The sequence below is a fragment of the Meles meles genome, chromosome 15 (genome assembly GCF_922984935.1).
Source record: "Meles meles chromosome 15, mMelMel3.1 paternal haplotype, whole genome shotgun sequence".
NCBI classification, from domain to species: domain Eukaryota; kingdom Metazoa; phylum Chordata; class Mammalia; order Carnivora; family Mustelidae; genus Meles; species Meles meles.
The window spans coordinates 21,113,075-21,139,453 of NC_060080.1; the positions used below are offsets into that span (position 1 = coordinate 21,113,075).

General features: G+C 47.5%; 1 protein-coding gene across 1 annotated transcript in view; it reads left to right on the plus strand.

Annotated features, from left to right (window-relative positions):
* DPYSL5 (dihydropyrimidinase like 5) overlaps window positions 1-26,379 on the plus strand; it is a 92,995-nt gene that overhangs the window by 33,607 nt on the left and 33,009 nt on the right. The window contains exon 2 of the mRNA XM_045978628.1: window positions 6,554-6,818. Coding sequence (XP_045834584.1) covers window positions 6,558-6,818 — 261 coding nt within the window. The 5' untranslated portion in view covers window positions 6,554-6,557. The remainder of the gene's footprint in view (window positions 1-6,553; window positions 6,819-26,379) is intronic.

The following is a 26,379-nucleotide window of genomic DNA, read 5'->3' on the forward strand; positions in this document are numbered from 1 at the left end:
TACTCCTCGGGGCGCCTGGGTGGCTCAGTGGGTTGGGCCGCTGCCTTCGGCTCGGGTCATGATCTCGGGATCCTGGGATCGAGTCCCGCGTCGGGCTCTCTGCTCGGCGGAGAGCCTGCTTCCCTTCCTCTCTCTCTGCCTGCCTCTCTTGTGGTTTCTCTCTGTCAAATAAATAAAATCTTTAAAAAAAAAAAAAGAAAATTACTCCTCACAGCTCTGAAGGCTGAGAAGTCCAAGATCAAGACTCTGGCCAATTCACTTGTTGGTGAGGACTCTCCGCCTGGCTTGCAGACAACTGCCTTGCAGACAACTGCCTTCTCTCTGTATCCTCGCAGGGGTGGGAGGTCTGGGGAGCGGGATGGAGAGGGGAGAGAAGGAGGTGAGGGGGGTGGTGAGAGAGATCACCTGTCACTTCTTCCAAGGGCGCTAATCCCACTTCTGAGGACTCTGCCCTCATGACCTAGTTCCCTCCCAAGACCCAGCTCCAAATACCATCACACTGTGACTGGGGCTTCCACATAGGAATTTTGGGGCTGATACGAACGTTCAGTTCACAGCCTATGTAGTAAACCAAGGGGCCGATACTGGCTCTGTCTACACGGTACCTGTGTTTGGAATAGATGAGTGATTTGAAGCACCGTAAATTAGTAAAACAGATACCAACGGTGACCACCTGACAAGAATGTTTTCTGAATATGGAGGGAAAGACAGTCATAGCTAGTGGCATTTGCGGAGCTCACGAGTATGTATTTCGTGTATTTCAACAATGTGTTCAAATCTTTTCCCTCCCGAGGGACTCTCTAACAGGGCCAAGGTGTCTTCCCCACTCACCCACCCCCTCACCGCATTATGTTCACAAACGTACGTGCACAGACAGAAGGCTCGCTGCAGAAAAAGATGCCAGGAACCTCTTTTCTTCATCTAGTTTAGCAAAGACTAACGGAGAGCTGGAGGACTGTGTGCTAATGAGGTTACTGGGGGAGGTGAGAAGCGTAATGAGAGCCAACGTCACTGGTGAGGGGGAGTGGGCAGAATGAGATTTCTTGGCCAGCCAGACAATCTGGAAATCTAGAGAAGCGTGGGGGCAGGTATACTGGTGTAGCATGACCATCATCACCAAACTACTCCGCTCACTCTCCGCTCTGGTGTCTGGTACTACGTGAGACACACCCGGTTTAAAACAATCCCTGGTAACTTAGTTTTTAGGCAAGAAGCGTCCCATTACCCGTTAGTCACTTTGTAACACAGTTTGGGTCTCTGTCACCCACTAGACTGAAGCTCTTGAGAGCAAGGCCTGTGTCTTCCTCAGGGCTGGGTCTGGTGCTTGCCACTGGATGAGAGTGAGGTTCCAGACTATTTTAGGGCACACAGATGTTCATTTTCGTTCACACGTAACTCTAGCGTGTTCTGAAGCTAGACGTCTGCCAGAGGGTGGGGCTGGAGCTCCCAGCACCCTCAGAACTGGCTCCACCAGGCGGCGCCCCTCCGTGTTGGCAATATGGCCGGTGGCCAGGAGCGTAAGCTCTTGTCCGCTAGGGCTGCCATAACAAAATGCCACAGACTTGGGCGCTGATAAAACAATGTATTTTCTCACCGTTCTGAGGCTGGCAGTCTGACATGAGGGTGTCATTGTGGTCCGTTTCCTGGGGGATCTCTCTTCCTGGCTGGTAGATGGCTCCTTTCTCACTTGGCCTTTTTTCAGTTCTTACGCAAAGGTCTGGTGGTGGTGGGTGAGGGACTGAGCCCTTTGGCATCTCTCCTTATAAGGACACTAATCCTGTGGGATCCGGGCCCCACCCCATGTCCTCATTTAACCTGAGAGACTTCCTCAGCAGCCCACCTCCAAATGCCACCGCCTGAGGTAAGGGCTCTTCAGGTGTGATTTTGGAAGAACAAAACATTCAGTTCACAATAGCTCTAGGCATCATCTGGCTTTCAGTCCCTACTGTGTTGCAAACTTGCTGTGTGACCTTGAGGATGGTTCCTTTAACTTTTCTAAGCCTCAGCGATCCCAGGACGATATTGGCACAATCATGCTGCGCATCCCAGGGCATTGTAAGGATCAAAGAAGATAAGGCAAATGATGGGTTTAATGAGGACCCCAGTATACAGTAGGTGTGCACTGATTTTTAACATTAATAGGGTCCCGTAAGTTCTGAGAAGGAGTTCCCTCTGAGGTTATCCGGGGGATCTAGTCTCTTCAGAGCTAGGTTAACTGTCAGGGATTTCTACAAGAAAGAAGAAAAAGATAGTTTGGGTGGGGGACCCAATTTTATCCTATATAGTTTGAAAATACAGAAAACCATGAAGATAAAAATCCCTGTAATTCTTCTACCCAGAACCAACTCTGATAACCTTTCTGTTAACTCAGACCTGAATATGAATCTGATCCTTCTTGCGGAGTTACGTGGTCTTTCATTTCCAAAACTTCTGTTTCCGCCTCTTTAAAAAGGAGACTAAGGTCCCTACTTCTCGGAGTTAGTCGGTGTGTGGCTGAACGCGAGTGAAGTGCCAGGCACAGGGTGTTAGCTTACTAAGAGCGATTGCTCTCATTTCTACTGAAGAAGACACCCTCCGCGTTTGATACCAGCATCAAAGCTCAGATGGGAATTCCCAGTAATTCATTATCACATCACCCTTCAAGGACACCCCCCCTTCAGGTGTGCGCTCTAAAGCAAATCAATATTCCCTTTACAACACTGACATAAACAATAAGCGGTTTCCCAGCATGAATACTGCTATTTTTCCTCTTGCCCTAGAGCAGCTTTAAAAGGTGAGGATTATGTATTTGCACAGGGGCTGGGAGTTGGGGGCTGTCTTCTTTCGGCCACCCCTACCTCCACCATCACTTCCCTCTAGTGCAAACTGAGAAGTCTCCTTTCACGGTCACCCTTGGCCTTGGCTGTGTAATGGGAGAGAGGGAGATTGCATCTGTCAGCCTTTCTGGGCTTCCTTTGGCCAGGGTGGTTGTGTCCCTCACCTGTGAAGAAATTCATTTCCTAATTGCGTATTAAATTAAAACTCCAGTTTTCAGATTTTAGGACTTCGGACAATGAGCTTGTGGCAGTGACTGTCTCTGTCACCTGACTCCTCCCCACTGCCTCTTTGTTCACCACCTTCCTCACTAGGGGAGGGGCCCCTTCTCCCCAGAGGTTGGACTGACACCTGTGGGGAGGGGAGCAGGTGTTCCTGGGAAACAGCTGTTGCTGTGTAAGGGAACAGGGTTCACTCCCACCACCTGTCCTGTTCCCCAGCAACAGCCCCACAAGGGACCGGCCTCTCCTAACAGCAGGAGAGCCTCAGGGTCTACCCTGCATGGGCACAGCCAACTTTCTTGGTGTCAGGACTTCCATGCATTCCAGCTGGTCAGCTTGACAAAAATTGCTTAACCAGGTGTATCCAGGAGAGCAGGCTAAGATCACCAGGTAGCTGACCCACCTCCTTACAAGAGATATTCCTTCGGGGCGCCTGGGTGGCTCAGTGGATTAAGCCGCTGCCTTCGGCTCAGGTCATGATCTCAGGGTCCTGGGATCGAGCCCCGCATCGGGCTCTCTGCTCCGCGGGGAACCTGCTTCCCTCCTCTCTCTCTGCCTGCCTCTCTGCCTACTTGTGATCTCTCTCTCTCTGTCAATTAAATAAATAAAATCTTTAAAAAAAAAAAAAGAGATATTCCTTCAACAGGTTCTAAGGCCTTTTCATCCTGGGAAACAGCCTCCTCACAGCTTGCCTGGTGGCAGGCAAATGAAATGACAAGAATAAGAGGAACTCTGTTGGGTCCACTGCTCTGTCCACAGTAATTTCTGGAAAAGGGATGAAAGCTGAGCATTGTCCCAGACATACCCAGAAAACGAATACGGAACGGCCTACTACTCATTGCTTGAAGCCTTTCGATCGTGTTGGGGTACAACAAGTAGATGAGGCCGTTCTTTCATTTGTTCACTGGTTTCGAGTATCCTGTACTGGAGGCTGGGACTGAAGAGGGAGCAGAAACAATGATCACTAATAAGGCTTTTGACCTTGAGAACCTTAGCGCAGAGGTGCAGAGAGACTCCAGGACCACGAAGTCTGTGAAGGTCAGAGAGTCAGGGAAGGCTTCTTAGAAAGGGGGATAATTGGATTAGGTCCTGGAGAATCAGCTCCAAGAGATAGTTACTGGTCAAAGAGGTCCACTTAGGGGATGATCCATTTTGAGTTGATTTTTGCGTAAGATAAACATCATTTGCTGAAAAGACTCTCTCCTCCGTTGAATTTTTTTGCACCTTTGTCAAAAATCAGTTGCCCATACTCACGTGAGCTATTTCTGGATCTTTATTCTGTTCCGGTGCTTTTGTATCTATCCCCCATTGTACCAACCAGCTTTGATTACTGTAGCCGTGTAGTAGACAAATTCCTCCCATTTTATTCTTCTTTGTCAAAATTGTTTAATTTTTATTTATTTGCGAGAGAGAGAAAGACACCCCGCAGAGGGAGAGGCAGAGAGAGAGGGAGAAGCAGACTCCCCACTGAGCAAGGAGCCAGACATGGGCCCAAAGATCATGACTTGAGCTGAAGGCTTACACTTAACCAACTGAACCACCTCTGTCAAAATTATTTTAGCTTTGTCATTTCACATAAACTTTGACAATAAACTTGCCTCTATCTACAAAAGATTTTTGCATTAAGCAGTATATATCAATTTAGGGAAAACTGACATCTTTACTCTGTGGGATGTTCTAATCTATGAATATGGTATGTCTTTCCACTTAGATCTTTGATTTCTTTCATCAGCATTTTGTGGTTTTTAGCATATAAATCCTGTATATGTTTTCTTAGATTTATGTCTAAGCATTTTAATTTTTTTGCATGCACATGTATTCATTGCTAGTATATAGAAAAACTAACTTTTTGTATGTTAGTCTTGTATCTTGCATTCTGGACGAACTCATTTATTTGTTCTAAGAGAATTTTTTTTTTTTTTTTGGTAGATTCTTTGGAATTTTCTCCAAAGATGATCATGTCATCTGCAAACAGGGACAGTTTTTTTTCCCCCTTTTTGATCTTTATGCCTTTTATTTAATTTCATTTTTTTTTTTTTAATTTGAGAGAGAGAGAGTGAGTGAGAGAGAGCATGAGAGGGGAGAGGGTCAAAGGGAGAAGCAGACACCCCATTGAGCAGGGAGCCCGATGTGGGACTTGATACGGGGACTCTGGGATCATGACCTGAGCTGAAGGCAGACATTTAACAGACTGAGCCAACCAGGCACCCTCATTTCATTTTTTAATAGCTGGCTAAAACTCCCTTTGTTGAACAGCAGTGAAAACAGTGGACATCCTTGCCTTGTTCCCAGTTGTAAGGGGAAAGCATTCAGTTTTTAAGCATTAAGTCTGATGTTAGCTAACTAGGTAAGAACATCATGGATGTTCTTTATTAAGTTGAGGAAGTTAACTTTTATTCCTCCTTTTCTGAGAGCTTTTATCATGATAGATGTTTGAATTTTGTCAAATGCTTTTTCTGCATCAAGCAATGCGATTATGTGATTTTTCTTCTTTAGCCTGTTAATGTGGTGGATTACATTGATTAAATTTTCAAATATTGAACCGACACTGCATGCCTGGAATAAACCCCATTTGCATGGTGTAGAATTCTTTATACATATTGCTGAACTCCACTTGCCAATATGTCGTTAAGAATTTCTGTATCTATATTCATGAGGGATATTACTCTATAGTTTTCTTTTTTGGGTACTGTCTTTGTCTAGCTTTGGTATCAGAGTAATACTGGTTTTGCAAAATGAGTTGGGAATGTTTCCTTCTCCTTTCTGCAAGAGATTGGCATTCATTCTTTAAGCATATGGTAAAGTTCTCTAGCTTTTTTAAAAATAGTGGTTCTGGGGGTTCCAATCTGGAGCAAGTAAAGCTGAATCTCTGGGGAATGGGGCTTGAGTGAAGGTGCTTTTCCAAAGCTCTACAGATGAGCTAATTAAGTGTGCAGCCAGCTGTGGGGTTTGGTGTGGTAGTAGCCTTGAGGAAGGATGGGAGGATGAGCTGAAGCAGAATCCATTTGAAGAATGACATGAATTAAACAACGGGAAGGCTTAGAGAATTTGGCTCACAGAGGCATCCTTCAGGAGCCCCTGCTATCTTTGGGACCATATGGTATAATGGGGACATTGGTCATACAAAGCATCTGGGTTGACTTGGCTGCTTAGAAGCCATTGATTCCTTACTTAGCAATTTTCACTTTCTCATTGGTAAAATGCAGCTCCTCAGGTTGTTTCGAGAATAAAACAACCCAGTGGGTATGGAAATGCTTTTGAACCTACATTGATGTTTCTTTGGGCCCAAGATTCTTCCTCACTGCCACTGTGTCATGCTTCCCAGTAAATCCCAGCGGGAGACTTGGGACCCCATCCAGTTGTAGGACCAATGTTCTTAGGCCGTGGAGAAATTTCCTCCCCTTCCCTGCTCACTTACTCTGCCCATGGAGTTGGGCTCTGAAAGGAAGAAGTGGGACCTTGGTTACAGTGAAAAGGGACTCTGACCTTGACCAGTGCCTTCCTCTTACCTTTCGTAGGAACATGCTTGCCAATTCAGGCAGCGTGAGGATTCTCATCAAGGGAGGCAAGGTGGTGAATGATGACTGCACCCATGAGGCTGATGTCTACATAGAGAATGGCATCATCCAGCAGGTGGGCCGTGAGCTCATGATCCCTGGTGGGGCCAAGGTGATCGATGCCACTGGGAAGCTGGTGATCCCTGGAGGCATTGACACCAGCACCCACTTCCATCAGACCTTCATGAATGCTACGTGTGTGGACGACTTCTACCATGGGACCAAGGTAATGCTCCTGTTTGCTGAAGGTGCCTTCCCTTTGACTTCTTCCGTTTGTGGGGCTGCTCCAGCCTAAGACGCATGTGAACAGGATGGCCCCCCTCTGTGTTGCTAAGAGGAGAAGGGTGCTCTCCCGGGGCCACTGTGGCAACTGACATGGAAATTCCAGGCTAGATATCCTAGATCTCCATGACTACCGAAAAGGAGTCAGGCCGAAAAATGCGGGTCTGTTTTACTGATCCCATCACTTACTACCTATGAACTGAGGCCGGACGCTGATTTTATGTTTACGTTTCTGTGTCATGTAATGCTGGCTGAGAAGAAGAGAATTCACTGGTGTTTGTTATTGTGCATGTGTATGGCGGGAGTGAGGTATGGATCTGATGGACTCCCATATGTGTGATAAGCTAAATGAATTCCCCAAAGATGGAGACAAAGAGATATGCCTCTTCTAGACGATTTTAGTGGCAGTTAATTATGAAACAGACATAGCGAGCTATCTTGTATTATCTCTCCTAGCTTGTTCATTATTTTTAAAAACAGCTGGAAAAAAACCCCGAAACTGGTGGTGGGCCTCTTTCGGGGGAGTGGCCATGGACCAATATTTACAATTATTGAGCTGCTGGACTTTCCTGAATGCGAAACACAAAAATTCAGGCCTGTGAAACAAATGAATTAGGAGGAAATTACAATTTGCAAAAAGAGTCACACATGGGTTCGTTTATCCTTCTTCTGTGCCCATAACCTCTGTTATCACTGCCATTCCTCTGCGTTGTGATTATCTGTCCCATGCCAGACTCTCCATGAACACTGGACTGTGGGCTTCTTAAGACCTGACAATATTGTTCTGCCTTCCCAGAGCCTGGCCCTGACCAGGAACCGGAGTAGCTACGCGGTAAATGTTTGTTGAGTGAATAAGTGAATGATGCTTATCTATTTGGGTCTCTGTGCGCAGCTATGCGTCAGAGTCACTACAAACATTTCTTTTTAAAGAGTTTATTTATTTGAGAGAGAGTCCAAGACTGAGAGAGCATGAGCTGGGGAAGAGGCAGACGGAGAGGGACAAGCAGACTCCCTGCCAAGCAGGGAGCCTGACATGAGGCTCGAGCCCAGACCCCAAGATCATGACCCAAGCCGAAGTCAGAGAGTCAACGGACTGAGCCACTAAGTCAGTTAAATGCAAAATGCAGAATTAAATTAGAATCTCAAGGACTACAAGTCCCTGACCCTGGAGGCAGCCCCTTACACTGTCTGACTTCCAAAGGCTTTGGCCTCTAACACTCCCTGAGACTAACTATACTATAGTTAGTCCTCTCTCCTACTTTGGTCCACAGCCTCAAATCCCCAGTGGCTCTGCACCTAAAAATCCCACCTCTGTTCTATCTGGAGTTCTCAGGGAGCCCTTCTCCCATGCTCAGGTGTCTCCTGCTAGGATCCATTTTCCTGGGGGTTCAGTTTCCAGTGACTGACAAGGCTCTCCAAACCCACCCTTGGGGAGCTTGGCTGGGGCAAGCAGATGCTGGCCTTGGGGTCACTGTTCTAGGGCTGGCCCACCTCAGGCAGGTAGCCACTTAGATCTCCCTGAAGACATCCTTCCTTCCTAGTCCAAGAGCAACAGACCAGATCCTTGAATGGCTGGGCTGGGAGGAGTCACAGTGGCCTTGACCTAGCCTGTTCTGAGACAAAGATGCTCCCCGGACTAGTACTGTAGCATGTGGGGCCAATCCACCTGCTCTGGCGGAGCCCAGAGAAGAGAGGCCATAGGCAAACCCTTCCTACTTTCTCTTCTGAGAATTCCCCAGGACCTGTGGGTAATGCTTCACTGATGAAATGGGGCATCCCATCCCCATCAACTTTTACAGGCTCCTCTCCCAGTCACTGCACCCTATCAAGGATAACTACTACCCTGACTTGTAATATCACAGTTTAAAAAGCAGAAACCAAAACAGCTTCGTTGAGCTATAATTCACACACCATACAATTTACCCATTTAAAGTGTAGAAGTCAATGGTTTTTGGTATATTCAACATAGATGGGTTCTGACTGTTTACTTTATGTAAATGAAATTAAGTGGTTTGTACCTTTGCATTAGCTTCCTTAGCTCAACGTTATTTTTTGTGCAATTCATTCATGTTGTATTTTACTCGCTTTTAGTGTTTTGCAGCTTGATGTCCACATGGTACTTACCAATGCGTGTTGGGGGTTGCTAGTCACCATTGCTGTGAATGTTCCTTCCTTCTTCCAGCAAATGGATGCACCCATTTCGGTGTGGGGGGCATTCCCGGGAGTGGAATTGCTGGGCCCTAGGGTACACGTGTGCTCAGCTTTAAGAGATCCCACCAAACTGTTTTCCAAACTGGTCACAGGTCTACTCCCAGGAGAAAAGTAAGAGAGGCCACGGTATTTACCAGCAATATCACTCTGATTACCCCTCGGGTCCCTCCTGGGGTCTATTCTTTTATTTATTTTTTTTTAAGATTTTATTTATTTATTTGAGAGAGAACATGAGCAAGGAGAGGGTCAGAGGGAGAAGCAGATTCCCCGTGAAGCTTAGAGCTCGGAAGTGGCACTCGATACTGGGACTCCGGGATCATGACCTGAGCCGAAGGCAGTTGCTTAACCAACTGAGCCCCTCAGGCACCTGGGAGCTATTCTGTAGTGCGCTCAGACCTGGCACCCTAAATTGTGGCTTTGTCCCTGCCTGGGAGACCTTTAGTCCAAGGTCAGATGCCACGCTGTCACCATGCTGTCTACCAGCTTCTCATTGGGCACACTGGCCTTCTTCGTCTTATTTTTTCCCATTGTCATCTGCTGGGACCTCATTAGCCAGCAGTGACAGCTTTTCCCCAGAGAGTCTTTAGCTCTTTACAGCTGATGGAAACCTCAGCACGTGCATCTCTGTTCAAGGTGGTGGGTAACTCTTGATCTTTTTCAGGGTTCTCATCCCCGGGAGCGGCAGCCTCCGGAAAACTCAGAAAAGCCCCTGTGCGGTTTTAGCCCCTTCCAAGTGCATATCAGGCTCTAGTTGTGGAGTGTTTAAGGGCTCATGGGTCCCAAGCCACGCCCCTGGACACCGGTGTCACTTAAACCCATCCTTTGTTATCTCCATCCTCCAAGCAAGACTGGATCGTGATGTCCTTGTGCCCCAGCCCTCAGACTGAGCGTGGTTCCTCCCGCAGTTTCCCCTGGACTCAGTTTCCCCTGGATCCCATCCATAGACCCTGCCCCAAGTTCTGCCTCTGTCTCCTGGTCTCCCAAGAGCTGGTTTCCTGCTCTGGTACTCCCACCCCTCCACTCCCGATCTCCCCTTCCCCTGGTGCTCCCACAGCCGGGCACTTGGGCACCCTCTTTCCTCGGGGCACCCACAGTCTCCTGGGGACAGAAAACATGCTCCTGTTGCAGTGCCGCTCCAGGGGCCCGTGTCCATTTAATTATTCACACAGCCTGTGGCGCTCGTTCAGAGGCTGTGCTCCCTGCTGGACTGACGCTGACCTACTTTGTATACGTTAGAAGGAAGGTAGCGGTTGATTCACTTTAAGCATCTGGGTTTATAATAGAATATTAATCCGAAGGAACGGCTCACCCTAGTGATTAGCCTAGAGAGAAAGAGAGATCAAGTTGCATCTTTTTGTTCTTGTCCGACAGATCTGCGGGGCCTTGAACCCTGCACCCCCTGAGCTATTGCGTGCCTGTCAATTTGGCAGCGGCAGCCGAGGCTGGGAAAACAAAACAGTTGAAAGCCTGGCTCTTCCGAGAGCATCTGGGTCTCCATTGTACTGGGTCTAAAGGGATTTCTCTAGCACTTTAACAAACGCCTTGCCTGCTTTCAGAGGCTGTGGCAGGCTCTGCCTGGTTCCCCGGGCTCTGGGGCTCTGCACTCCGTGCTCATAGCCGGGCCCTTGATCCTCTTCCCCGCCTCCTCACACCCTCCCAACCTGCAGGCCCTGCCCTCCCCCCCCCCCAACCTGCGTTTCCTGGAAGCAAAGTGTCAAGACCACCTGCTTGTTAATAACGCAGACCCCATTGAAGAAGGCGTTTATCTCCCGTCGGGGGAGGCAGGGGGCGGGAAGGAGGAGGGAGGCCAAGTAACACCAACTGTGTCTATAAAGGTCCAGGATTTCAGTGGGGTCATGAGGTCTTTTATTATTATTCTGCTTAAGATACTTATAAGTTACATTTATTCTCTTGTGTGGAGCTGATGTTACATAATAAAGAATGTTAATGCCCGCCCTGGAGCTCCACCACACCAATGGCTCTCCGCAGCGAGGTGGGAAGATCAGAATCAGGCTTTTTAACCTATAGGTACAGCCCCTTCACTAAGACGCTGATAGAGGGGGCAGGCACGGGCAATGGGGAAAAGCTTCCCAGATGCCTTTTCTGCCTCCTGTTCCTCCAAAAATATATTAAGAACCACTGTCTAGGCCAGTGGTTTTCAACCCTTGGAAACAAACTACATTAGAACAACACGGGGAGGGGCGCCTGGGTGTTTCAGTGGGTTAAAGCCTCTGCCTTCGGCTTGGGTCATGACCTCAGGGTCCTGGGATCAGCCCTGCATTGGGCTCTCTGCTCAGCAGGGAGCCTGCTTCCTCCTCTCTCTTGGCCTGCCTCTCTGTCTACTTGTGATCTCTGTCTGTCAAATAAATAATTAAAATCTTTAAAAAAAAAAAAAAAAAAAAAGGAAGAACAACGCGGGGATGGGCGCCTGGGTGGCTCAGTCTGTTAAGCATCTGCCTTTTCAGCTTAGGTCATGATCCCAGAGTCCTGGGATTGAGTGCCGCATGGGGCTCCCTCCTAAGTGGGGAGTCTGCTTCTCCCTCTCCCTCTGTTCCTCCCCCTCCTTGGGTTCTCTCTCTCTCTCTCTCTCTTTCAATCTTAGAAAAATAATAATGACTTGGGGGATTTTTTCTTTTTTTAAGACACCAGTGTCCAAGACCCATGCCAGATCGGTGAAATCTGTGTCTGTGGGTCTGCCTCTTCCCCCATTGATATTGTTTTTCTTAAGATTTATTTATTTTAGAGAGAGAGGGTGCAAATGGGGAGGGGCTGAGGGAGAGAGAGAAACCCAAGCAGATTCCCTGCTGAGTGCAGAGCCCGACAGGGGGTCGATCCCATGACCCTGAGATCCTGACTTGAGCTGAAATGCAGAGCTGGCTGCCCAACCAACTGAACCACCCAGGTGCCCCTCCGTCATTTTTTTTTTTTTAGAAAGCATCCCTGCTGATTCTAACCCGGGCAGGTGGATTAATAAGGAACTTTATTCACTCCTAAAATCACGTTGTCCTGGCTGTGACTCCTGCAGGCCTGACCCTCGCCTTGTGTGTCAGGCTGGCATCTGAATCCCTTTTGAAAGCTTGGGCTACTTTGCCTTGTCCTTGCGCCAGTCTTATTTATTTGCTTCTCTCCTTCTATTCACAGTCCAGGATCCGATCAACGGGCTCCCAGATCCCAGCCTGGGTCCAAGAGCCCCTGTACTTGCTAGATTTCCCTGGCCCTGTGTTCTCCCCTCCTGTCTGTATCCCAGTGACATCATCAGGGAGTGAAAAGTTGGCCATGGTAGAGGTGTCATTAAACGGAAGTCCGGCTGGGTCTGTCCCTCTTCATTGAGGGCCCAAAGACTCCCCTCTCATCTGTGCCAGGGCCATCTGTCACAGAGACAGCCGCCCATTAACTCAAAATCAGCATCAGCAGGACATCTATTCCTCCCTACAAGGGAAGCCAAATCCAAGAGGAGTGCTTGGCCAGCATGAGATCAAGCCCAGGGGCTGTTCTGTGGCATGGGTTTGGATAGCCCGCCGCATCCCACCCCATCCCACCCCCAGTGGAGGGTCCTGACCCTCCCTTCCTTCTCTCACTGCAGAGGACTGGGTCCTGTCTGGCAGAGTCCTGAGATAGGACAGCCTGGGACATAAATAAATTCCCTTCGCTGTCCAGCCTGCCAACATCCGTACCAAGGAACCCATTTATCCATTGCGCAGATTGTTTTTCTACTTTGCCTTTGAAATTGGCTCTTTTGGAATTAACCCTTTAAATGTTGCTCACTTCCCTTTTTTTTTTCTTTTTTTTTTTTTTGACTCTAGTACTCTGTACATTTCTGTTTAATTCTGGCCAAAATGTCTTTACAGTCTTTTAGGTCTCCAAAAATTTTCAGGACTCAGACTCATATGGTCTTACTTTTTTTTTTTTTAAGTAGTCTCCATGCCCAGCATGGAGATCAGGTCCTGAGATCATGACCTGAGCCAAGACCAAGAGTCGGATGCTTAACCGACTGAGCCACTCGGGCGCCTCTGCGGTCTTGCTTATTAACCAATGTTCTCAAGTTCACTTGTGCCTTCATTCCTGTAAAAAGCTGGAAGGGACCTTAGAAATCGAGTTCCACCCTCCCACTGATGGAAAATGAATGATTTGCCCCAGGTCCCAGTGATAATTGGACCTGAATGCAGGTTTCTCTGTCTGAGGGTCTTTTCGCCATGCCCCTCAGGGGTTCTCCTGAAAACCCAGAGCAGGACAGTCACCCCTTTCAGACAGCCTATGACCTCTGGTGGGCTGCATGCGGGGTCTCCTGGACACCACAGCTCTACACTTGCCTGGACCAGGTGAAGTCATCCCAGAACTGACATGCACTGGGCAGACAGTAGAGCGAGCTCTTTGCCTCCCTGAAATGGTGGTGTTAGCAGAGACCGCTTTTCCCAGGAGGAATAACATCCTTCTTAGATGTTGACAGTTTTTGCCATTTATAAATGGGTGTTGTGGGATTAAATAAGGATACATGAAAAACATTTCCCACTATGCCCAGCACAGCGTATGCCTACGATCTGTGTCGGTCCCCAGGCTGTGATGACCCGCGTCCACCCTGGGCCCACCTGTGGCTCTGTCTGTAGGCTCTTAGATCCACCCACCTTGGCTTTGCAACGAAATTGTTCTACTGTCCATCTAGTGCCTGTGCTGCCTGTGTCCCTGGCTTTGCCAGCAGGCCACCCTGATGCACCTTCTCTCAGAATCTACCCTCCTCCCAGCTTGTTTTCCTGGACCGGCTGCTGCCACACCATGCCTGCCCGTCCCGCAGATCCGCCACCCTTCCTGCACGGTGGTGCTCGCGGGGATCCGACAGCTAGGCTCCTCTCCCCTTTCGGAATCACCACAGTCCCACTGAAGATGTCCATGGGCTCCTCATGGAGTGGCTTCCCTGGAGGTTGTCCCTTCTCCTGCCTCACCCAGGGGGACCCAACACCTGTGCAGGGCTGTTTTCGTCTTCTGCTGCTTCCGTACAAATTAAGACGATACCCACGTGCTAGCTAGGTTCTCTGCTCAGGGTCTCACAAGGTCTACAGTCAAGGTGTTGGCTGGACTGCTTTCTCATGGAGTTCACAGTCCTCTGCAAAGCTCATATGCTCATGGCAGAATTCAATTGCTGGCCGCTGGAGTGCTGAGGTCCCCTAGTCCCTGCTGGCTATCTGCTGAGAGCCCATCTCAGCTCCTGAGGCTGTCACAGTTCCTTGCCATGTGCCCCCTCCATCGTCAAAGCCACTACAGAGGCTCTTTCACTTTGAACCCCTCTTCTGTTTCAAATCCCTTGGACTTAGAATCTCTTTTGCCAGAAAGAAAGAACCCTGTCCCTTTAAGTGCTCACCTGATGAGCCTCAGCTCTACGGAGATCATCTCCCTTTCTTAAAGTCACCTGTTCCGTATAACAAAACACATGGGTGATGATGCCCCATCATATTCACAGGGCCCCTTCCACACTCATGGGAGGGGACTGTACAGGGCGTGGTTCCCTGGGAGTCATGTGCCTACCATTGGGCTGGGGGCATCCGTGCTAAAACTATGGCCAGTGTATAGACATTTTGCCCTGGTCTGTCTCCACTCCACCAATTTTGCTTCAACTACTTAAATCTTTTGAAGGCTCCATATTTACATTTTTTTAAATTCAAAATCACCCTGGCCACACTTCACAGCTCTCCACACCTGTCATTTTCCTGACTGAGAACCTGTTGGAACTCCCTGTTGTTTAAGATGTCAAGTTGGGATTTCTGGGTCATCACCCTGGACAGCTCCCCAGCCGACCTTGCCTCTCCCTCCAGTCCTCATTCCTAACCCTTGCACAGGCATCCGCAAGGGGGTTTTCTCTCCCTGTGAACGCCACCCCCCCCCCCCCCGCTCCTGTGGCCATCCCTTCCCACCATCCAAGGGCACCCTTCAAGGCTACCCTACCGAGCCCACGCCATGTTCTCCCTGCAGCTAATTCAAATCCAGGATCCTGCTTTCTCTTCCCCAGCTGAAATAATTTGTCTTCTTGGGGCTTTCGGATTGTTTCTTGCATAGTTTGTCTTTCGGCCAAACTGAAGAGTATTTGTGAAGCACAGACCATGATTTACATTTAACTCGTGACCCACCACAGACCCACATAGCTTGAAACATAGAGTAGATGTTCAGGAAGCAGGTGGATGTCAGCACAGTGTGGTGGTGATGGGCACAGACCAGAGGAGACCATTATAGAATCTGAATTTAGCTCTATATTGACTGTATGATTTGGACAAATTAATCTCTCTCTGTCTCTCAATTTCTTCTCTGGGAAATGGAGATTATAATAGTATCTTATGTGTTTCATCAAGTTACTGTTTGTAAAGAACTTAAAATCATACTTGGTGCTTACCAAGCCCTGTATGAGGGTCCATTAAATCAATCAATCACTTGATCATCCTCCCAAGCCCTAGAAAACACATTTGTACCATTTCCTCATGACTACATATTAAACTGTTGGGCATCAAATAGGAACCAAAAAGTTGGATTCTCTTCCTACTGTTAAGTCGACTATATGTGTTTTGGATTTCAAACGGAGTCTAATAGTAATGCTGATGATTTCTAGATAATTTTCTCTCCTCTCTCTTTCCCTTAAAAGCAGAAATAGCCAGTCATAAACTCTGCAGGCACCAGGAGCTATTTAAAGATGTCCCGCTTCAAATCAGTTACCTTAACAATACCTTGCCAGCAACTTTCATTCTACACTTACATTAATTGGCCAGTCAAAATGTAGGCCAGGTTGACCCTTCTTAGAACAAATGTAAGAGGAGATCAATTGTTTCTTATAAATTTTACATCTAGTATTGGAAAAAAATCTCCTATGGTGACCAAGTAGCTTGCCAATTTCTAGAAGAGTGTTTGCAAAAAATTCACCTCTGCAGAGATTATTGCTTCTTAAAACCTTTGGTTCAAGAATAGAAAGGAACGATAAAGAAAATCTTTAAAAAAAAAAAAAGGGGGGGTGCCTGGGTGACTCAGTGGGTTAAACATCTGCCTTCGGTTTGGATCATGATCTCAGGGTCCTGGGATCGAGCCCGGCATCGGGCTCTCTGCTCCGCAGGGAGCCTGCATCCCTCCTCTCTCTCTGCCTGCCTCTCTGCCTGCTTGTGATCTCTGTCTGTCAAATAAAGAAAATCTTTAAAAAAAAAAAAAAAGAATAGAAAGGAACGCCCCCTCTGTGATCCCAGACATACTGGAAACCTTTCATACCTCATATAAGAAGTTCTGCTTTCATACTGTCGTCCTTTGGGATTTAAAAAGAGAAAATAAAGAAGAAAAAACACATGTACTGCATGTATATTTCAGTGATACATATAGTACATGAATGATGGATCCTTCTTCCTTTAACCTTTTTCTTTTCTTAAAAAAAGTCTTTTTTAATAGTTCAAGAAATATTTGAACATAACCGTGTGAAATGCCTCAAAAATCTTAATTGTGAATATCTCTTTTCTCAAACCTTGCTTCAGTTGCCTCTGATGTGAAGTTGTCATAGTCTTGTGTTGAGTGTAAGGCACATGTCTTAGAATGACGTCCAGTCGGACAGGTAGGAATGTGTATAGAAGCCGAATCTTTTCCCCCTGGTGGTTTCAGCCTTGTGACTCCCTCAAGTGATCAGCATGGCCAAGCACATTTTTTTTTCTCCTTCGGATCCTTTTATACTTCTTGTTAATTAAAAATTAGGAGCTATAATGATCCTTAATTAGTGACTACATGAAGCAAAACTATGGGCCAACTATAGTAAGAACTTGCTCACTGATGAGTTTTTGTCTCTCATACTCACACACATTCACACACTTTCACATTCTCACACTCACACGTGCTCAACCACACACACAATTTTAGAGCTGGAAGTACCACTAAAGATTAATGAATCCAACTCCTAATCTATAAATAGCTTTCGAACTCTCCACAGTATTCTCAATTAATATTTAGAAATAAAATTAGGGGCACCTTGGTGGCTCAGTCAGTTAAGCATCTGTCTTTGGTTCAGGTTGTGATCCCAAGGTCCCGGGATCAAGTCCCAGGTCCAGCTCCCCGCTCGGCCGGGAGCCTACTTCTCCCTCGCCCTGCTTGTTCTCTCTCTGTCTCCCTCTCAAATAAATAACTAAAAAAAAATTAAACAATATATGTCAGTAATCTTTGTTTTGGGGGAGGAGTATGAATGGAATGAAGAAGGTCGTGATTAGATAATCTAGGAAACCACCTTTTTTGTTTTAATCCATGTAATTTTTCTTTCTCAACAAATTGATGACGGTGTAGTTGACATAGAGTAAATCGTGAGTATTTACGGCATATAGTTTGAGGGGCGCCTGGCTGGCTCAGGTGGTGGAGTGTGCGACTGACTTTTGATCTCAGGGTTGTAAGTTGGAGGCCCACATTGGGTGTAGAGATTACTTAAAAAAATAAAATGTTGGGCATCTGGGTAGCTCAGTTAAGCGTCTGCCTTCGGCTCAGATCTTGATCTCAGGGTCCTGGGATCGAGCACTACATTGGGCTCCCTGCTTGGCGGGGAGACTGCTTCTCCCTTTCCTCCCCACCTGTGTTCTCTCTTGCTATCTCTGTCTCTTTCTCTCTCAAATAAATAAATAAAATCTTTTTAAAAATAAAATAAAATAAAATCTTAAAGTGTATGGTTTGATCCGTCTTGACCTATGTATACACTGTGAAGCCATCATCATTAACAACCATATTCATCACCCCCAAAAGTTTTTTTGTGTCCCTTATCCTTCTCTATGCCTGATAATCACTGATCTATTTTCTTTCTTTTTTTTAAGACTTTTTTATTTTTTATTTTTTTTTAAATATTTTATTTATTTATTTGACAGAGAGAGAGATCACAAGTAGGCAGAGAGGCAGACAGAGAGGCAGGCAGAGAGAGAGGAGGAAGCAGGCTCCCTGCGGAGCAGAGAGCCCGATGCGGGGCTCGATCCCAGTACACTGAGATCATGACCTGAGCCGAAGGCAGCGGCTTAATCCACTGAGCCACCCAGGCGCCCCTATTTTTTATTTTTTTTTTAATTTATTTATTTGACAGAGAGATCACAAGTAGGCAGAGAGGCAGGCAGAGAGAGGGGGAAGCAGGCTCCCTGCAGAGCAGAGAGCCCAATGTGGGGCTTGATCCCAGGACCCTGGGATCATGACCTGAGCCGAAGGCAGAGGCTCCAACCCACTGAGCCACTCAGGCGCCCCTGATGTATTTTCTGTCGCAATAGATTAGTTTGCATTTTCCGACATTTTTACATAAATGGAATAATCTAGTATGTATTCCTTTTATGGCCCGGTTTCTTCCACTCAGCATTATTAAGTTTTTGGTTATTGCAGATAAAGCTACTATGAACACTTGGGTACAAGCCTTTGTGCAGACGTATGTTTATTTCCCTTACATAATTACCTAAGAATGGAATGTCTAGGTCACATGGCAGATATATATTGAGCTTTTTAAGAAATTGCCAAGCCGGTTTCCAAAGTGGTTGTCATATTTTATGTTCCTTCCAGGTTCCACACCTTTACCATCACTTGTTAGGATCAGTCTTTTTAATTTTAGCCATTCTAACAGGTGTGTAGAGGCACCTCACTGTGTGTGTGTGTTTGGTTTTGGGTTTTTTTACTAGACCACTGGTTTACTATAAAGGATATGATTCAGGAACAAGCAGATGGAAGAGATGCACAGGGCGAGGCGGGGTGAAGTGGAGCCTGCATGCCCCCTCCAGATGCACCACTGCCCCCCGCCCCCGTCTCCACGTGCTCACCAACCCGGAAGCTCTCTGTTGTGGTTTTCATTTGAATTTCCCTTAATGGCTAACGCTGAATGTCTTTATGTATATAGACCCTGTATATCTTTGGTGAAGTGTTCACATCTTCCGTCCATTTTTTAATTGAGTTGTTAAGTCTTTTTTAATTTATTTTTTAAGTAATCTCTACACCCAGCACGGGGCTTGAACTCACAACCCTGAGATCAAAGAGTTGCATGTTTCTGTTTTTTTTTTTTTTTAATTTAATTAAATTAACTTATTTATTTGACAGAGAGATCACAAGTAGGCAGTGAGGTGGGGGGAAGCAGGCTCCCTCCTGAACAGAGAGCCTGATGGGGGGCTTGATCCCAGGACCCTAAGATCTTGACCTGAGCCAAAGGCAGAGACCTAACCCACTGAGCCACCCAGGCACCCAAAGAGTTGCATGTTTCATGGACTAAGACTCAAGCAAGGTATCTGTACCCCAAGTTGTTAGTCCTTTTAATGGGTCATCAAAGTTACTGTTTATATATTCTAGTTATAAGTCATTTATTGTGTAAATGTTTTGCAAATATTTTCCCCACAGTCTGTGATTTACCTCTTCATTTTCTTAACAGTGTTTTTTGAAGAGCAACAGTTTAAAATTTTGATGTCCAGTTTATTGATTTTTTTTCTTTCATAATTTGTTTTTTGTGCCAGGACCAAGAAATTTTTTTGAAATCCAATGTCACTGAGATTTACGGCTATATTTTCCTTTACAAGTTTTATGATCTTAGTTAGTCCTTACATGCAGGTCTGTGATCCGTTTAAGTTAGTTTTTGTATATAGTGTATGGTAAGGGTTGAGGGTCAGGTTTTTTGTGTAAGGCCGTCCAGTTGTCAGCCCCATTTGTTGACAAGATTATCCCTTGTAGAAAAGCTGTTCGCTGTCTATGCGTGGGTCTATTTCTGGACTCGCTTTTCTTTTGGTCTATTTGTCTGTCTTCACACCAATACCACCATGTCTTGATTTTCATAGCTTTACAATAGACTTGAAAGAAGGTAGTATAAGCCCTCTCTAGCTTTGTTCTTCCTTTTTTTTTTTTTTTTTAATTTGACAGAGAGAGAGAGAGCACAAGTAGGCAGAGAGAGAGGAGGAAGCAGGCTCCCTGCTGAGCAGAGAGTCAGACATAGGGCTCGATCCCAGGACCCTGGGATCATGACCTGAGCTGAAGACAGAGGCTTAACTCACTGAGCCACCCAGGCGCCCCTGTTCTTCCTTTTTAAAAAAGATTTTATTTATTTACTTGGCCCGGGGAGGGAGAGGCGGTGAGCAGTGGGGAGGGGCAGAGGGAGAGAAGAGACAACATCTCAAGCCAAATCCATGCCAAGGACAGAGCGTGAGGCAGGACTCGATCTCACAACCCTGTTCATCTTTTTCAACGTTGTTTTGGCTATTTCGTCTTTGGGAGCAAACTTTTTTTTAGTGCAGGCTATTAGCTAGAAACTTTTATGGAAACTGTCAACTGAGTGCATGAACCGAACCCTTGATAAATATTCTCTGCCCTTAGCATGGTCCCTTTCTGCTACATAAAAGTTAAGACTTTTCTTTAAAATTTTCTCAAGTTATTTGGAGCGAGGGAATAAAAGGTATGAGTGTGTGTGTTAAAAGAAACTTTGGTGGGTGTTGGGGGTTCGGGGGGGGGTCCTTGAGGATATTGTTCTGCACAGTGCCAGGCTGCAGACTGATGTGACTGTTCTGTCTTCATGGGGCCTGTGCCTCACTCTATAGTAAACTGTGAGAACGTCATGGGGAAGAGCCCACCTGCTCCGTTTCTACAACACTTCGTCCCTGGCGAATAGGGGGTGGCCTGGGCGAGCTGATGGACCTAGAGGATGATAAAGGTTTTGTGGACTGGAATTCTAACCGCTGAGCCATTGCCATCCTCTCCTGGCTCCTCTGTCAGGTTTCCTTTTTTTTTTTTTTTTTTTTTCCAGTATCCCCTGTTACCACCAGGCTTGGGCTATAGCATCTCTCCCAGGCTGGTGCCCCGAGTCACTTGACAGGCTTAAGATTCTCTAGAACCCATGTTTGAGAGCGCACGCTAGTTCCAAAGCTCTACTTGCTAGACTCAGTGGCCCATCAAAGAGTATGTTTTTCCTGCCGCGTGGAAAGTACAGGGTTCAGAATGGAGCATATTGAGCCTCTGACGGCTTCTGGGATCCCAGTCCCCCAGGCGGCTCCTCCCGGCGCAGTGGCTCTGCACGGGACCACAGAGGAGTTTCTGTCCCCTGCCTCCTACAAGCGCGGTGTGTGGAGCTGTCCAGGCCCACTGGTCAGAGCACCTACATATCCATCATTCATTTATTCTTATCTTTAAACCATCCCCCTCGGACAGGTTTTTCTGTTCTCTTATTATCTTTTCTTTCCAGGTAGGGAAAGAAGTGAAATACTTGCCATGCTCTAATCAGTGCGGGCACAGGTCTGCCTGCCTCCCGGCCTTGACTCCAGCCCATTCCTGAGTTCCTTGTATCCAGGGAGACCCCAGGGCCCCGTCCCTCGGCAGTTTGGTGGTATTGTTATCACTTAGCTTTGGGACGAACATGAGGACTCGCCCACGGCAGGGTAGACAGGAGGGCAAGTCGGGTTACACAGGGTTTATTTCTGGATGGTTGATAAATCCCTCCTCGCTGGCATCCGTGGGCAGCCTGGACTTTTAATAAATACGGTCCTGCCCCGCTCGCCTGTAGACTTTTCCGCTTTGGGCTTGGAAGGGGCTTTGCTAAGGAGCACGATGACAAAGGGCCCCTCTGTGCGACTCTGTTTTAGAATGGTTTCCCCAGGCCCCTTGGCTTCTTAGAAGCTGGCAGCCACGTTCTCTCCGCCACATAACCCCCTTTGAGGATCATCTCCGGTCTCCATGGTAACTGCATGTCGGGAGACAGCCTGCTCTCTACTGTGGCTTTGTATTAAACACAATGAATTTAAATTGGATGCTCGGCAGCAAAGATAATCATTCTGGATTAGAGAGAAGCCTGGAGCTCCTCATTTCATAATTTTGGATGTTGGCACAATTCTCAGATTTAGCCCTGTAATTCAAGCTCAAGTCATACCTACCCCCCTGTTTCCAAACTGCAGTTAGGTCCAATTTCACTGGGGCTTTTCTCCATCGTTTCACGGTGGCATCTTGGAAACAGGGAGCGCCTCTGTCAGGCCAGGACTATCCTGAGCTCTAGAAAGGGCAGCATATACTGTGAAGGAGACGTGGGGGCTCTAGAAGCAGATGGACCCTTTTTCAGTCTGGCTGTGCGATTTCTTCTGAGTCCCTTTTCTTATCTATAAAAGGAGCAGAGTAACCTCCACCCTATAGAATCATATTTTTTAAAAAAAATTCAGTGGACTAAAATATAACATAACATTTGCCATTTGAACCATTTTTAAGTGTATAGATCGATGACAGTAAGTACATATGCAATGTTGTCGCTGCAGTAATCCAACTCCAGGGGCACCTGGGTGGCTCAGTCGTTAGGCATCTGTCTTCGGCTCAGGTCATGATCTCGGGGATCCTGGGATCAAGTCCCACGTCAGGCTCTGCACTCAGCCAGCAGTCTGCTTCTCCCTCTCCCCCTCCCCCTGCTCATTCTCTCTCAAATTTAAAAAAATCTTTTAAAAATCCATCTCCAGAATTTTTTCATCTTAACCAGCTGAAACTCAGTACCCATTAAATAGGACGTCCCCATTCCCCTTTCCCCCCTCCCCCTACCCTTGGCAATCACCACTCCATCTTTTGTCACTGAACTTGACCTCCCTAGGAACCTCATCTATGTGGATTCATACAGTATTTGTTCATTCGTGACTGGCTTATTTCATTGAGCATAATGTTCTCAAGTTTCAACTACGTGGTCACATAGGTCAGAATTTCCTTTGTTTTTAAGGCCGGATAATGTGCGTATAAGCCACAGTTTATTTACCTATCTGTGCATCCCTGGATCCCCGGGGTGGCTGTTAGGAATAATGCTGCTAAGGACACACATATCTGTCTGAATCCTTCTTCAATTACAGACTCAGTTTGAGCATCAAACAAGATAGGAAATGTTAAGAACACGACCCGTACGTAGTAGGCCATCAGCGAATGTGATTTCCCTGTCGTGACATTGCGTTCAGCCCGGGAGCGAACTGCCCCAGCGGCCTCGGCTGGCTTCAGTGACAGTGATGTCACTTTCTTCTGAGCGAGCTGCTTCTCCGTCCCTGCAGCACACCCATCTGCCAGGCCTGGGAATTAACACAATTCATTCCAGGATTTAAAGGAAACGTCTTAACCGTGAAAATGTGCACCGTCTCATGCATGCTTTAACGTTCTCCCTCCAGTTGGTATGCATGTCTTCCTCGTTCCAGAAGCCAGAGAATGTTAGGGCTGATGTATATACTTCCTTGTCAGTTGTCTATTTTAAGTATTCCATGCAGGAGCCCCTGAAGCTGGGCGAGATCGCCGCAGGCAATGAGGTTCTGGGCTTAGTTACCATTTCATAGGTATCAGATGTGTTCTTAGCATTAACAGAAGAGAATGGGATTTGGAGTAAATCTATCCAGCCCCCAGTCTTGGCCCCGCTCTAAGACACTGAGGTAGGCAGACCACTGTCCCACGTGGTGGTCATGAAGACTGACCCACTCCTGGAGCACTCTGTGCATTGAGGCAGAGAGGTCCCTGGACTGGGGTGCAGCTCTCCAGGAGATTCTCTTTGGGTCTCGTTTCATGCAGAGTCCCTAGCATAGCGGTGACTCTGTGCTGCCTGGTGTGCCTCCAGGGGTGAGGACCCCAGAGCTCAGGAACCATCCTTCCCTGCAGGGTTCTCTGAGCGAGCAGCCACCCGAGAGACTCAGCAAGCACCCCTTTGTACTTAGGAATTTGAGACAGAAGGAAAGGAGGAGGCGAGCTCTTGCCAGCCTCCTGACCTGTGCGTCCCCAACTTGCTCCGAGCAGAGCCGTCGGGCTGATGGGAGGAGGGGGACGAGGACTTGGCGTACACGGAGGCTCAGACGCTTCTCGGCCTTCTCTGCAGGGCCGCTCCGGGGGTGCTGTGTGTGTCCTGAGTCCACCTGTTGAGTGAGCCCCAGACAGGCTTACAGCAGGGCTTCGGGAGCAGGTGTGTCTGTTCACTGTCCCTGAGACCCTAAAACTGCTCTGGTTTGTTCACTGCTGGGGAGGGGGTGCTTAGGCCTCTGGGGGTGGGAGGGATCATAACCTCTAGGCCAGCGCCCTCTTGGAGCTGTTGACCAGAGGAGTTTCGTGCTTTGGTAAGAGGGTTTGCTGGGCTTCCCCGACCCCGGGCCAGCCTGGGCTACTTCCTTCCTCTTGGCTGTCTTCCCAGTGTCCTTCCTGGTCTTGTCTCCATCTTCATCCTCTCTGTGTGTCTCCCCCAAACTCAGCATGCCCGCCGCAACCCTGCTCCCCTATCAGGGATCCCGCCTTTTGGGAATGGCATCCCCATCCTCTTAGGCAGGAGCTCGCTCACCCGAGACCATAGGACTCAGCAATACAGCCAGAAGTCGGATCCAGGTCTGCGGGGCTCCAGAGTTCAGGCTTCTCCCACCCGAGAGCCTGCCTGCCTGCACACTCTGCTAACAAGCTAAAAATGCAAATGTAGCCCTAAGCCCCAGCCAAACTCTGGGCCAGCCTGAGATGCCTCCCCTTTATTGCCATGCTGGCTCTCTGCCTGGACCCTTTTGTGGGCCATCCCTCCCCCCGACCCCCTACCCCAGGCTCCTCACTGCCTCAGTTCTCTGGGGCTGCTTGCTCTGCCCTTGCTGCCAGCTTCCCCCGGCCCCTCATGCATGATTCTGCAGGCAACTCCCTTAGGAGTGTTGGCTCAGTGCCACCCTCCTCTAATTTTTCCAAACCTTGCCCCTGGGAATTTGACTCCATTTCCTGTTTTGCTAAGCGGTCTGGGATCAAGGGTCCAGGCACCCTCTGATCATCTCCTCCTTTCTCGATTCCCCACCCCTCTTGAATGGTTGGGAAGAGGGGTCCCTCCCAGCCTAATAGATATAAAGATCAACCCTCAGTTTCTTCATCGAAGCAATGGGGACGGTAATGTCCCTCTTTCGGAGGGTCGTTGTGAGAGTTAAAGGGGCACATGCTTGGGGGCGTTGGTTATCGTTAGTGATGTTCATCTCCACTTGGATGTCCTTCAATCAGATCTCTCATACGAGGAACAAAAGATCCCTTCCCTCTCCTCGTACTGTTTTTTCAGCCGCACAAGCATGAAACCTCCCTCATCATTGATATCACTGCCCCTTCTAGCATCAAACTTGGCTGCGGCCGCTTCTTCCAAGAAACAGCTTTCACATTTGTCCCTTCCATCCCCGGCCCCCAATTCAGGACCATGACCCTGCAGCTGGCACTCCACAGCCAGGGTATCGGCAGTGAACCCTCATCATCTCCCCCTGCCCCGCAGCCCGCTATGACTACAGACCTATCCGGGGCTGGGGCGTGACAGCGTCCTCTCTGTAAATGTGCTCTCATCAACGCCCTCAGGGCCACTGCCTCTGCAGCACACAAGTTGCTAAACTTCGCTGACCTCATGGAATCCAGTCTGGTCCTAACCAGACCTGCCTCGGCCCAAACCAGACAGGTCTACCGTCTGTCCTCTGGCTGTGCCCGACTTTGCCCACGCTGTCATGCCCACCTTCCAGCTCTTAGCCTGCCTATCCAATATATCCTTCCCTTCCTTTGGCCTTTTGTACCTGATGCTGCCGCCAAGAAGAATGTTCCTTTTTTTTTTTTTTTTTTTAAGATTTTATTTATTTATTTGAGAGAGAGCATGAGCCAGGGAAGGGGCAGAGGGAGGGGGGAAAAGCAGACTCTCCGATGAGCAAGGAGCCTGCCCAGGGCCCAGGATCATGACCTGAGCCAAAGGCAGATGTTTAACTGCCTGAGCCACCCAGGTGCCCCAAGAGGAATGTTACTTTTGTTTTGATGCCTTGTACTCTCAAAGTACTTCGAAGTCATCTCTATTACTAGTGAACCTTTTTCTTGTCCTGTTTGCCAACCACATTTCTTGCTTACCTTTCTTGCTCCTTCTGGATCATCTCATACGTGTCATAGAGGGCACGTAGTGTGATTATTAATGCTATCTGCAAATTATACTTACTGGCCATAAACACTATTTATTGGGCTCCCACTATGTGCAGACACTGTGCTAAGAGTTTTCTATGCATTTTCTCATCTAATTAGAGTAACCCCATGGGTATATATTATCTTCATTTTACAATTGAGGAAAAGGAGCTCAGAGATTAAACAGCTTGCCCAAGTTCTTACAAGTAAGTGATGGAGCTAGGATTTAAACCTGGATCTGCCTGCCTTAAAGTCCGATTCTTGTCACTATACTATTTGCCTCTAAATATAACATTAAAATGCCTGTAAACGGCAGGCAGAGTAAGTGTGGGGGAGAATGTCCTTTTCCCAAAATATGTTGTGGATTGAAGGTTGCCTGCTTCTTCTGCAGAAAATTCAAAGGATAAAATGTGAGTTTTAGGGTAATGCTTAGAGTAAGAGCATTG